This window comes from Protopterus annectens, chromosome 8.part0, assembly GCF_019279795.1.
Source record: "Protopterus annectens isolate FY-2018-M chromosome 8.part0, PAN1.0, whole genome shotgun sequence".
NCBI classification, from domain to species: Eukaryota; Metazoa; Chordata; order Ceratodontiformes; family Protopteridae; genus Protopterus; species Protopterus annectens.
This window is the reverse complement of record NC_056741.1, coordinates 818,339,037-818,352,964: the sequence shown is the minus strand read 5'-3', so window position 1 is coordinate 818,352,964 and position 13,928 is coordinate 818,339,037. Positions and strand designations below refer to the sequence as shown.

Below are 13,928 nucleotides of genomic sequence, written 5' to 3'. Positions count from 1 at the left end.
ACTGTCACCATCTCTCTTGATTCAATGCCCCTCTCCTACCTTCTTTGACAGTCCTTCATTACTATTTTATCATTTTTTTTTATAAAACTGTATATTACATTTAATTGTAAAATATCCCCAGTGCTGCCTGTTTAGATCTATCCATCCATCCATCCATCCACAACCCCTTTTCCATTTTTGCGCATAGGTTCATAGGTAGGTACTAGGCTATCGGCCCAAGGGCCTACATAAGCCTAGCCAACAAGGTTTCCTGGCTTACGCCACCCAAGAAAGTTATTTTCCTGTGCCACTGTTGAGCAGAGACACAGAAGTGATCCCTGGGGTTTATTTCCTATTTCCCATCCACTCATCAAGATTTTTCTTGAAGAGTGCTAATGAAGAACTTTGCTTGACATAGATGGGTAGCCTGTTCCAGAGTATGGGAAGTCTCTGGGACAAGGATCTATCCTTCCAGCATGTCCTGTTTATTGTGGTGACAAGGTTTAGGTCCCTAGACCTAAGCTCAGAGGGATTGGGATTTCTTTAGGTGTAGCATGTCCAACAACTCTGGGTTTGACATAGCTTTATATGTTAGGCAGTGATCACCTCGGAGTAGGTGATATACAATGGAGTAAAGCAGGATTTTTTTTGAGGCGGTCAGTGTAGGGCATTTGTTTGAGGCCAGTAATCCTCTTTGTGAGGTACTTCTGTGGCCTTTCCAGCTGCTGCAGATGTCTTGTGAGGTACATTCCAAGAGGGGCATTGTTCTCTATAATGGGTCTAATGAGCGTCGAGTAGAGGGGAACAATGACCTCTTTTTTCCTGGATGAGAACCCTTTTATGATGAGGTGCCATGTAGAAGGACTTCCTGACTACTGTGGTGATGTGACTATCAAAGGAGAGACTACTGTCCACCTGGGTCCCAAGGTCTCTTATCACACATTCAGTGTTAAGAAGATTGCTGCCTATGTGGTAGTTCATAGGTACAGAGTTTTTACCAAAGGGGATGACACTGCACTTTTTGGCATTGAGCTTGAGGCCATGGCTCTGACACCAGGCATCTGTCTCAGCGAGGCCCTTCTGTAGGATGTCCACATCATTTGGGGACTTGACTATGGCTCCTAGTTTGCAGTCATCTGCAAACTTCATTAGCCAGTGGCCTTATGTGTTAGCCTGTACTTCAGAGAAGTAGATACCAAACAGGAGAGGTCCCAGGATGGAACCCTGTGGTACTCCACTTGTCACTGCTTTGAGGTCAGATTTGGAGTCTGCAACTTTTACAGTGTGGGTTCTGTCAGTGAGCCAGTTGGCAACCCATCTTGTGATGTAGGGATTTATACCTAGTTTAGTGAGTTTAGCTATAATTCCAGAATGGGGGATGGTGTCGAAAGTCTTGGCAAGGTCAAGATAGGCTGTGTGAACTACCTTACCCTCATCTACGGCTTTGGTGACTGCTTCAAAGAAGTCGATCAGGTTCAGGAGGCATGATCTGTCTTTCACAAACCCAAACTGGGTGGGATGCAGAGTTTGGAGGTTACAATGTCTTTGTTTATGAGTTCCACGATGATACGTTCCATGGCCTTGCAGACCAGGCTCCTCAGGTTAATAGGTCGATAGTTCAGTGGTGGCTCCCCCTTTGTGGAGTGGGATAACTGTTGCTGTGCACCATTCAGTGGGCACAAAGCCTGATCCGAGGCTGTTATTGAACATGGTGCTTAAGTGGGGAGCCAGTTCATTTTGAAGTTCATGTAAAACGTAGCCTGGGATGTTGTCTGGTCCCACAGATGCTGTGTTTTTGGCTTTAGAGACTGCAGCTTTTACCTGCATAGTTGTGATTACAGGGACTCTGCATTCTTCCTGTATAGATATGGGCCCTTTAGGGGGTAAGGGGGGGGGTACAGTTAGCACTGAACCTATCTGCCAGGATGTTGACAATATCAGTTGGTTCTGTAATTTTCGTGCCATTGTGCTGTAACTCAGAGCAGATCTGGGTGTTGCCATCGAGATTCTTGACATAGCTATAGAATGCTTTGTGGTTGTTATTAGAATTAGTGGCGATTTTGTTTTCGTACCTAGCTTTGGAGGATCTTATAAGGGAGCTCAGCTTCTTACTGATGCTGACCAGGGAGCTCCTCCACTCATGGGATTTTACTCTCTTTTGCAACAGTTTCTTCCTTCTGTTGTACATTTTGTTTATGGCAGGGGACCACCAGATTGGCTTCCTTTTTGGTGCTAGAAATACATGGTGTTGGAGGAACACTACAACAGTGGCAATCATCTAGAGCCATGGTTCACAATGCCAGGTGGCTATCCCCATTGCAGTTGTGCTTTTATATTACTCACTCATGTGCACACTCACACCTATGGCCAATTTAGAAAATCTACCTACTGCACGTCTTTAGAATGTGAGGGGGGGGGGGGAGTGGAGCACCTGGAGAAAACCTGCTGCTCTTTGAGCATAAATGAATACACTGAAATTTAATTCTAAATTCATATAAAATATATATTATCTGTTTAATTCTCTTTGAACCATATCTAATGCACAAAATTTAACTCCAGACTTAATGTTTTAAATGGCAACATGTATGTTTAATTATTTTGCAGATAATCATGATTATGCTTAATTTTAACTTCAGTGTTTTTCCTGAGTTTTATTTAAGTAATTTACATTTTACTTTATATTTATTATAGTATTGGTCCTTCATAGGATACTTGTGCATTTATGTCAGTATCTTCATTTTCCTTCCAGTTTTAGTAACCTAATGCAGTCTATAAAAATTGTAAATAAAAAAATTTAAAAAGATCAATTTATTTTAGTATATATAACTAGCCCCCATACAAAAATATAACAAAAGATTAGTGCAGAAATATAACAAAATATTAAACACAAGTGTGATAGGTTTGAAGAGACAGAACCCTACAAGTTATTTCTTAAAATTCATATAGAAATCAATGTATGGGCTTTCCGTGTATTTAAAATAGAATAACCTTGTTTACTACACAGTGTATGAGTGATTTATGTTAACCCAGTAGAAAAGATCTACACACTGAATAGGTGAGTAATTGTGATTTATTTATAAGAAGGATTTAAAGTTACACAGTATATAATTGTTGTACACAAGATCAGTGCCTACCAGAGTAAATTAGTGTGATTCAGAAATCAAAGAACACATATAGTGAATGCATATGCGAGTGGTTTTAGATTTATAAATCATAAGGAAAGCTTAAAGAATATAAGTATCTAAATCCGGCGTGCCTGCATACATTTGTTTAAATCAGTATGAGAGACTTGGTGAGTTACTGAGTGCTTTTTGCAAACGGAAAGCTACACAAAGTTTAATTTGACCTGACGTACCATCTCATGTTATTGCCTGTGTTTCTGTATCACACAGTACAGTTTTCACTGCAGAAGTATTGTTTACGCTTCTCTTTAGAGATCGGAGTTAACAATGTAGACTTACTGGGGAAGGTAGTCTAACATACATATTTAAAATCTTATTTGCGCCCATCAATATTCAGTTTGCATTAAAATGATTAGTGAAACTAGGGAGCATCCATTAATTACAGAGACAACTGAAGACACATCTATATGCAGTCCTGTAATGTATTCACAAATGTTAGGAATGTAGATTACCACTTAACAATATATAATTTGACATGGTCAGCCAAGCTGATTAGTTGCAGGGCTGCTGGTATGTGTAACTATATCAGTTTTGTGCTGCATGTGCAATCTGGCAGTAGCACATGTGACTCTGAACTGTATACAGGTGTCTGTCCTAAACAATACAGTTTTCCATGGCACTTCTCTGAGTTCTCCTTTATGCCGTACATCTACCAACTGTACTTTGCATATTATCAGGGGATGTGGTACAAAAATACATTCTTCAAGATACTAAATATATCACGTACCGTACCCTGATTGACATTTTTGAACATTACAATGATTTCATATTAACACCAACACAAAACAGAACTTAATGATGCAACTATTTATGTTAGCAAAAGACATCTCAATATTTTCACATTTCTACATTAGAATTTACAATGTATTTTTGAAGCAACAGAACAAAAAAACAACAAAGGAATGATTTTAAGGAAAAAGGATTTAATCAACACATTCCAGTATTTGTCTGCTGCCTTAATCCCCCCCAAAAAATACACACACCTTGCCTGACCACAGGCCTCAGGCTTTAGACCGCCATTGAAACCAATTCTTTTCCTACGCTTTGCCTATGTATCTTCATGTAACCCAATGGAATATATAAGAGAGTGGAGTTCTGCTGACCTACATAACTATCAATACAATGATATGGGGGATTTTTTAGTTATGCTGTACTTCAATGTGCTAAATTCTATGCAAAATACTGCTATATACCCCTTAAAATTTTTACTATCCATGGCATTAACATGAAACTCTTTACGTTGCACTTGTTCTTGGTCTGCACTATGTATGTATAATTTGACATGGCCAGCCAGGTTGCTCAGTCTGAGGGGCTGTTGGTATGTGCAATTATATGAGTTCTGTGCTATATATGCAGTCTAGCAGCAGCATGTATGACTCTATACTTTGCACAGCTGCCTGTCCTGAACAGTATCGTATTCCATGGCACTTCTGCTTTTTCTTTTATGTTGTACATTTATCAGCAATTTTGCATATCATCAGGAAGTGTGCTATAAAAAATGCATATCTTAAAAATACCAAATATATTACTTAGTACATGCAGTGTGTTTCAAAGTCAACTTTTGAGGACTAAAAATGATTTTTTGCTAATGCCAGCAGAAAAGGGGAACTTAATAATACAGCTATTTATGATGGCAATCTCTCTTTTAAAATACATTTTAATATTTAATATTTAAAATATGCAAAGACATGCATCTGGAACATTTCTCCCCGGGCCTCCGCTGAAAACAGGCTCTGTGGAACCTAGTCGGACATTCCCGGTCAACAAATGTTAAATAAATAAATAAATAAATAAATTTATTTTGAGAGCACTTTTACTAGTTACAAGGCCCCTGGTTACTTTAACTGTACCCATAGTAATGTTATATGCAATGTTTTTTGTATTACTTGCCAAGCCTTCTATTTTGGTAGGAATGCAAGATGTTTATAAAAAAGATAAAAGGAATGCATTTATATAAGCAATCAGTGGTATGCAATAATTTTAAAAGGTTTTTGTTTTATGTCTAAATGTTGTTATGGGAGATTTGAAAAGAGGTGATTTAACTAATGCTCTGGATTGTTAATGATATACGCAGCAAACTATGGTAAATGCTAATCCTTCTAAAAGATATAATAATTATTTCAGTTCTAAAGCCAGGCTTAAGAAACAGTCACTTAAACATTAATATGTTGACAAAATTATGTGTTATATATTGTCGTTTTATGTTATAATGGTCTGAAAAAGTCTATTTTTATAATACAAAAGTACTGACTGACTAACTATATTTCTTTTATATTTTATTTTAATAAACCAAGTTTTTACCTGAGTTTGGCACAGTTTCTTTTGTTTCTTTTTCATACATGTCAATATTTTCACATTTTGTAAAGTAGAATATACAGTATAGTTTTAGAGCAATAGAAAGAAACACAGCTAATAATTTTAATAAAAAAGATTAACCCCAAACAGGTACTGGTATTTCTCTGCTGTCTTAACCCCCCCCTCCCAGTGTGCATGCACAGACACACGCACACATGCACACACACACACACACACACACACACACACACACACACACACACACACACTCTCTCTCTCTCTCTCTCTCTCTCTCTCTCTCTCCTAGCCTGACCTCAGGCCTTTGACTCTAGACCCACAATGAAACCCAGCCATTTCCCCATCTTTGTCTATACCTATACATCTACATGTAACCCAGTTGGATAGAGTCTTCCGCAAAGGGGAAGGAACTTCATCGCATTTTGTTGATGGGAATGATAAATGAGAGAGAGGAATTCTGTTAACCTACAAGACCATCAATGCAGTGACATAAAGGATTTTTCAGTTATGCTGTAATACACACAACATAATCATGAAATGGCTTTGTGTACTTGCCAAATTTTCTGCAACCTACTGTTCTACACTCCTTGAAATCTATGCTAGCTATGACATTAACATGAATCTCTCTTCTCTTAGTTTGTCTTTGGTCCCCACTACTGAATACACCATGTGACACAGAAATCCCACACAGTTACTAAGAAAAAGGATCGAGAGTTGGACTCTGGCTATTTGCTCCACCCCACCCTCACCCCTCACACACTCACACACACACACACACACACACACACACACACACACACACACACACACACACACGCACACACACACCCCACTCATGAAGTTTGACCTCTGATATCTTGACCATATAAAAAATAACTGAATAAAGAATGCAGATGTTAGGACAAGTCTTATATTACCTCCTTTAGTACATGTTGGTTGACTATCCCAAAGCACCTTTGCACATTGCAGTGAATTTCTATGGAGGTGGTATCTTCTCAGAGAAATCAGAAAGTTGCAGGAGAATTTCCAAGTCTCGTGATAACTATGAGACAGAAGTCATGAAGTAATGGTGAATTACTTTTTTAAACATTCACTAACTGTGGATTAGGCTGGAATCTAGTTCACTTATTAATGAAAAAAAGTTAAAAGGATTAAGTGTTTAAGACAAATATTAAATTATATCTAGAATGAACTGAGGAGAGAGGGCAGACTGTCATAATGATGAATTTTTAAGATAGGCTAGATATACAAAATGTGGTGTATTATACAATACAATTATCTGTATTCATTGTTTTTTTCTGGTGTTAACCAAGATTGTAATATCTGAAGCACTGCAGCAAAAAAATGGATGGTACAAGGAAAAATGTGTAGTCATCAAAAACTCACTGTATACAATAGGACCAGGCGATGTACATGTAAAGAACAATGTGTCCTGGAATGTACAGTGCTGCTCCCACTATACCTTAAACTCATCAGATTAGAAGGTCCAAGGTACAGCTAATGGCATATTGCAGCTGAAAAACTAAGATTAGAAAGCACAAAAATATACTGTTGCACGTATGTATACACACACAGTAATTTCTTGCACATATTTGCTATTATCAAACCTGCCAAATTATATTGTGCATACATTTTAAATACTATTCTATCATCCCTGAAAAATGAATTGAAAGTGTTCACTAGTTATTACAAGGACTTCATTCTTGATCTGCTTTGAAGCTGGAGAAACTTCTATTATATATCAAGGGGACTTGGAGAGACTGAATGGAGATGGAAGCTAATGTTACTTTTAGTTTCTGAGACCTGATGTTAGCTTTATATACTGAAAACAAATCAAGTGAGTGAAGCTAAGTTGGAGTCACTCTTTTACTGCTTTTATAGACATACATTTTTTCACTTTGCTCTGAGGATGAGTTAAAATTTCTGTTCTTTTCTATTTTTCTATTTTAATTCAGTTATACCCCATATAATTTCAATTTATTTATAGCTCCCTGGCTATTTTGTCTCACTTCCTAAAATGTGGGCCCCATGAGCCTCTCATACTTCCTGATTGCATTTTTAACATTCTTAGCTCAGCATACAAAACCATATTCCTTGCCACACCATGAACATAAGCCTTGCCATTGTTACTCATAGTATTTCTTTCAGTATTGTATAGGCACAGACACAAAAATACAATACTTGTTATATTAGATGAGAAAGTATGTCTAAGCCTTTCCCCTTCCTTAGGGCATTAAAGCTCAAATGTTTTATATCTAATGTTCCACAGTATACTGATGCAATGCATAATTCAAGCATAATCTAAGGCATAATCCAGGGTCTGCCATCAGTGACTCAATTGTCTTCACTCTGATTTTCATGACCATTATTTATTACTAAATGATACCACATACAATGCCTTGTATGTTTACTGCTGCAGTAACTCAGTCATTTACTCTGCTTGCATGTATATACTAAAGACATTTATTTTCTTACTACAGATAAACGGCAACTACCGCCTCCACCTCCACCAGTGTCTGATGGTGAGTCATATAGTTTGCCTTTTTGCTTGAGCTTAACCTAATATGTTTTAGCCTGAATTTTTCTAAATATGATTTATTTTATTATGTTTAGGAATGCTGTATTTTATGAAATATCTGTATATAAATCATACATGCTGACTCAGTGGCGTAGCATGGGGGAACACTGGTATGCTAAGCATTCCCTATACCAAAGGAAAGGAGTCTTGCTCATTTAATTTTTTGAAAGACATTCACTACATAAAGATAATATACATGCTTTCTTTGAAAAAAAGCATGGATTATCTTTGTTTAGGTAAAGTGAAGCAGGCCAGCCAGGTAAGCCTGACTTTGCACAGCATCTCTCAGAGGCTTCATTTTCTTTTACTGTGCATGTCTGCAGAATGTTGCTTACTGCCAGAAGTCCATGGCAGGCAATGCTAGCATATGCCCTAGCTGTGGAAATAACATAAGCAGAGATGAAAACAATTTTCACTTAACCCCCCCCAACTCCAGTCCAGTACTGGGTACATAGAGAACTGGAGCATGAACAAAGAAAATGTACATTTCCCCAAGCAATCCATTCAGTAGTTTGACCATGTATGCACAAGCACCAAAATGAAACATTTTCACCAGTGATCCCTTCATTAGTTTGACTATTGCAAAAGCACCAAAATGAAACATTTCCATCAGTGATCCATTCAGTAGTTGGATCAATTATGCAAAAGCACCAAAATGAAACATTCCCCCAAGTGATCCCTTCAGTAGTTTGACCAACTATGTGCAAGCACCAAAATGAAACACTTCCCCACCAATCCTTTAAGTAGTATGCCCAAGTATGCACAAGCACCAAAATGAAATATTTCCCCAGGCAATCCCTTCAGTAGTTTGACCAAGTACGCACAAGCACCAAAATGAAAACTTTCTCCCATCAATTCCTTCAGTAGTATGTCTAAGTATGCACAAGCACCAAAATGAAACAATTCCCTCAGCAATCCGTTAAGTAGATTGACCAAGTATGTACAGACACCAAAATGAAAAATTTCCCCACCAATCCCTTTAGTAGTACAGTAGAGAGTCAATTATCCATACGTCGATTATCAGAAACATCAGTTATCTGAACGCAGCTCTCCAAAGTTTTCAGGTAGGAAAAATCATAAATCTGAATATATAAATGTTATACATATTCACTCATGCAAGTTTTTTGAGCTTGCAGCCTGCTTGTTTATGAAAAATATTCTTCATTGTCCACTGGAATTATTGAATGGTTGAAAGTGTATTCCCTGCATGCAGAAAAAAACAAGATTTTAAACGTTTCTTATCCAGTTCAATGTATGTTTAATTATCCAAACTGCCCTAGGTCTCAGTTAGTTTGGATAATCGGCACTCTACTGTATGTCCAAGTATACACAAGCACCAAAATGAAACATGCCCTCCAGCGATTCCTTCACTAGTTTGACCAAGTATGCACAAGCACTTCACTGACACCAAAATGAAACATTCCTCCAGCAATCCCTTCAGTAGTTTCACCAAGTATGCACAAGCACCAAAATGAAACGTTTCCTCTGGTGATCCCTTCAGTAGTTTAACCAAGTATGCACAAGCACCAAAATGAAACGTTTCCTCCAGTGATCCCTTCAGTAGTTTAACCAAGTATGCACAAGCACCAAAATGAAATATTTCCCCAAGCAATCCCATCACTAGTTTGTTGAAGTATGCATAGGCACCAACATGAAACATTTCCCCCACTGATCCCTTCAGTAGTATGTCCAAATATGCACAAGCACCAAAATGAAGTATTTCCCAAGCAATACCTTCAGTAGTTTGACAAAGTGCACCAAAATGGAACATTTCCCCCACTGCCCCCTTCAATACTATCTCCAAGTATGCACAAGCATCAGACTGAACCATTTGCCCAAGTGATCCCTTCAGTAGTTTGACCAAGTAAGCACAAGCACCAAAATGAAACATTTCCCCAGTGACCCCATTCAGCAGTTTGTCCACATATGCAGAAGCGTTAAAATGCATTAAAAATTTTCTTTAAGAAAGGTCAATAATTGCACCTCCTTTTAAAATGTATGGCAGTACATATTCCCTTTCTTCTTCCCTTCGCAACTTCAAATTCTCATGGTAAGTTGCTACTTACTGGCATAAATTCAGGGCTATCTACACATTTAGTATGCAAATGACATAATTTTAGATTCATCTCTATGAATCCTACTGGCACCCAAACATGTACGTTTAAAAACCACCTCGGAATACTACCTTAGTCCTGCGTTACACGGGGCAACTAGTTTGCTCAATGGCTGCATTTATGCATTTAGTTAGAACTATTTAGATCTTCCTTACCTTATTACAGCTCCCAGGACTATTACTGCTCAAAGGACATCTGGTTTGAATGCTGGACAGCATTGCTGGTTAGGTTAGCTGCAGATTATACCAAGTAACCACCCTTCCCTCATCCAGTTACAATCCAATCCAATCCTATCTCTTGCAAGTACATATTAGGAGCTGCAACCATGGATGGGCACTTTCCTGCTATTTCTTCATCTAGCTTGGTGGGCATGGGCATCCTGAGGTAATCTAACAATTGGCTTATGTACACTAACAGCCACTTAATTCTAGAACAGACAACTACAGTATGTGACAGATGTGGTTACACATTGACACTGGAGGCCAGACTCTCGCATACAGACACAAAAAGCAACAAACAAGTTGCCAGTGACTCATACACATCATTCACAGCTCCCACAAAGGACAACATACATAGACCTACATATGTGGAGCTGCTCACATGTAACTTACCCAAACCTCAAAAGCCTGGCAAGCACAGTTCTCAGAAACTCTGCATGCACACAAACAAGACAATTCCCATCGCAACACATAAAGCCACATCTCAGTGTGTCTCAACTACCAAGCCCATAAGGAGAAACCCAATATTCTGGTCATAGGAAACTCCATTGTGAAACATACTGATGTCCCTCTTACCAGGCTGCAGAAGGAGAAGGTTACAGTTAGTTGCCCATCAGGGGCCAGGATCTGCCAGATCATGCAAGCACTCATGTCATTTATCCCTAGAAACCAATATGAGTCAGTCATAGTCCATGTGGGCATGAATGATCTGAGGTATACCTCCTTGGACTATATAAATAGTAAAACATGACTGAGCTCTCAAAATGTGTGTCACAGGCAGGTATGAGTCTACCACTGAGCAGCATTCTACTTTTTCAAAGGATAATGTCACAGTACCAGCAGAAAATGATCAAATTTAACAATTGGCTTAGCTACTGGTGTCATTCCAAAGGGGTTCAATACTTGTCAGCCTTGGAAGACATGGTTGACAGGCAGTGCTGCTTTCCCGATATGGTCTTCACCTGTCACCTCTAGGCTTTTGGATAGTGGCCAAAACATTATACACTTCTACAAGTCCTTTTTTAGGCATTGCCAAACCCAAACAGACAAACCTTCCAACATAACAAAAGCTATTCAGGACAAAGTTGTTACTGCTCAGTGCTTGGAGTCTCAAAAAGAAACTGCACTCCCTAGAAGCTCTTCCCTCAGCAGAGAATGCTGAAATCTATGCAGTTACTGAAACATGGTTCAAAGCCATGGAAAGCACTCTGGCAGTGCATGGCTATAACATCTTTCGTACATTATGACCATCCATTGAACATGAAAGAGCAAAAGAAGGAGGTGTATCTATCTATCTACATAAAGGATAAGCATACCTCAAGGCTGGTCAAACAATATGACATGCTTGAGTTACTCCATGTTCAACTAACTATGGAAAAAATTATTTACCATATGCTTGAAAAGTTACTAGAATCACTCACCATCCAGCCCAATACCATACTCATGGGTCATTTTAACTACCCCTCCATTAATTAGGAGGCATACACGACCACTAACATGCAGTCCCAAAGATTTCTTGACTTTGTAAATTCAAATGCCCTGGAGCAGCTAGTCTGCACTTTCACTAGGGGAACAAATATCCTAGATCTGGTATTCACAAATATGGAAGAGAACGGCACTGCCCCCCTCCCCCTTGTGATGTCTTCACTGGTAAGATCAGATCACAAAGTAGTCTTCCTTGAAATAAAGGTAAAAAGAGTCCCTCCACCTAACCCCAAAACTTTAAGAACGTCTCTAAAGTAAATTACGCCTATTAAGGGACAGCATAGCTAGTTTCCAAGCTCCCCCAAATCCAGAAAACACAGAAGCCAGTGCAGAGGCATACACAAAAGCCCTTTTTGGCCATATAAACAAATGCATAGAAATGGCAGTGAACAGACCACAATAAACCCAGGTCAAACCAGAAAAACAAGCCACCCTGGTGGACCCCTGGTATTAATAGGTTGTGCAACAAAAGAAATAAAATTCTGTCAAGAAGTAAGAGGGAATGTGAACAACAGAACAAAAATTCCCTCATTAGTCTAAACAAGTGAATCAAGGAACCAGTCAAGTTTCTGAAAACAGACTTTGAGGTAAAAATTTCCTCCAAAGCTAAGGATAACCATAAGGCATTTTTTTCAGTTATATCCACGTTCTTAAGGGCAACACCCAAAAATGTGCGGAATTAGTTGTAGATGACATAACTTTTAGTTATGTACTCACCATAACTTCAGATGTTTGGGATCCATCTCGCCTACATTCTGACTGATGGGTTAGGAGCCGATCCCTCGGCTCCGACTCGGCACGCTTATGCCAAAGAGCGAAGTCTCTTATTGGCTGAGCTTACTATATCCCAGGATGCACCACTACCAGTCCCCCAGATCTAGTTTGTCCGCATACATGCACACACGCACACACTGCTTATATAACATCGCCAGATGAAACAAGATAAAAACAGTAGAACTCAAACCGTTCAATCTCTTCTGATCTCCAAGGCAGGGGGAAGGAGGGTGGGTATTAGGAATGTAGGCGAGATGGATCCCAAACATCTGAAGTTATGGTGAGTACATAACTAAAAGATGTTATGTGATCCTATCTCGCCTACATTCTGACTGATGGGACAGCGTCCCTAGCACCTGAATCCTGGGTGGCTCACTGGAAAACACTCCTGAGTACCGTGGAACCAAATGATGCTCGCCCTTTAGATGCCACATCCAATTTATAGTGGGAAATGAAAGTGTGCGGATTGGACCAAGTAGCCGCAGCACAAATCTCAGAAATAGCAAGCTTGGAATGAAATGCAATAGAGGTAGCCATAGCTCTAGTAGAGTGAGCTTTGACAGATGTTGTAAGTTGCTTATTTGAAGAGGAATAAGCCTGAGTTATGCAATCTCTAATCCATTTGGCAATAGTAGCTTTAGTGATGGTTTTACCCAGTTTATTATCTGAAAAGGACACAAACAATTGGTCTGTTTTTCAAATTTCTTGAGTCCTGTCTAGATAGAAGCGCAATTGCCTGTGAACATCCAACTTATGCAAGGTGTATTCCGCTTTGTTTGAAAATTTTGGAAAGAAAACTGGTAGCTCTAGAGATTGTTGGAGACAGAGATTAGAACAAACTTTTGGAACAAAAGATGGATTAGGCCTAAGTGATACTCTATCCTTGTGAAAAATCAAGTACGGTGGTTTGATAGATAGGGCTTGAAGTTCTGAAACTCTTCTTGCAGAGGTAATTGCAATTAAGAAGGCAGTTTTCCAAGACAGATATTTCAACTCACATGTAGCAGCCGGTTCGAAGGGAGAAGATGTTAAGGCACGAAGTACCAAATCAAGATCCCACGGAGGCGCAGGATGAAAAACTGGCGGTCTTAAAAGCACAGCACCTTTTATGAAAGTTTTACATAATCTGCTACTCATCAACGGTGGGTCTATGGATTCGTGAAATTTGGAGATAGCTGCTAGTTGGACTTTAATAGTAGAGACTGAAGATCCTTGATTAAACAAGGATGTTAAAAATTTCAAGACCTCTGGTATCGGGGCCGTAATAGGGTCTAAGCCTCTGAGT

At 39.0% G+C, this 13,928-nt stretch overlaps 1 protein-coding gene and 1 long non-coding RNA gene across 2 annotated transcripts in view; one reads left to right on the top strand and one right to left on the bottom strand.

Moving 5' to 3' along the window:
* WAS (WASP actin nucleation promoting factor) overlaps nucleotides 1-13,928 on the top strand; it is a 749,592-nt gene that overhangs the window by 413,703 nt on the left and 321,961 nt on the right. Inside the window, exon 5 of the mRNA XM_044080287.1 lies at nucleotides 7,955-7,996. Coding sequence (XP_043936222.1) covers nucleotides 7,955-7,996 — 42 coding nt within the window. The remainder of the gene's footprint in view (nucleotides 1-7,954; nucleotides 7,997-13,928) is intronic.
* The window catches only part of LOC122809072, a 514,410-nt gene that overhangs the window by 265,545 nt on the left and 234,937 nt on the right, over nucleotides 1-13,928 (bottom strand). The window lies entirely within an intron of this gene.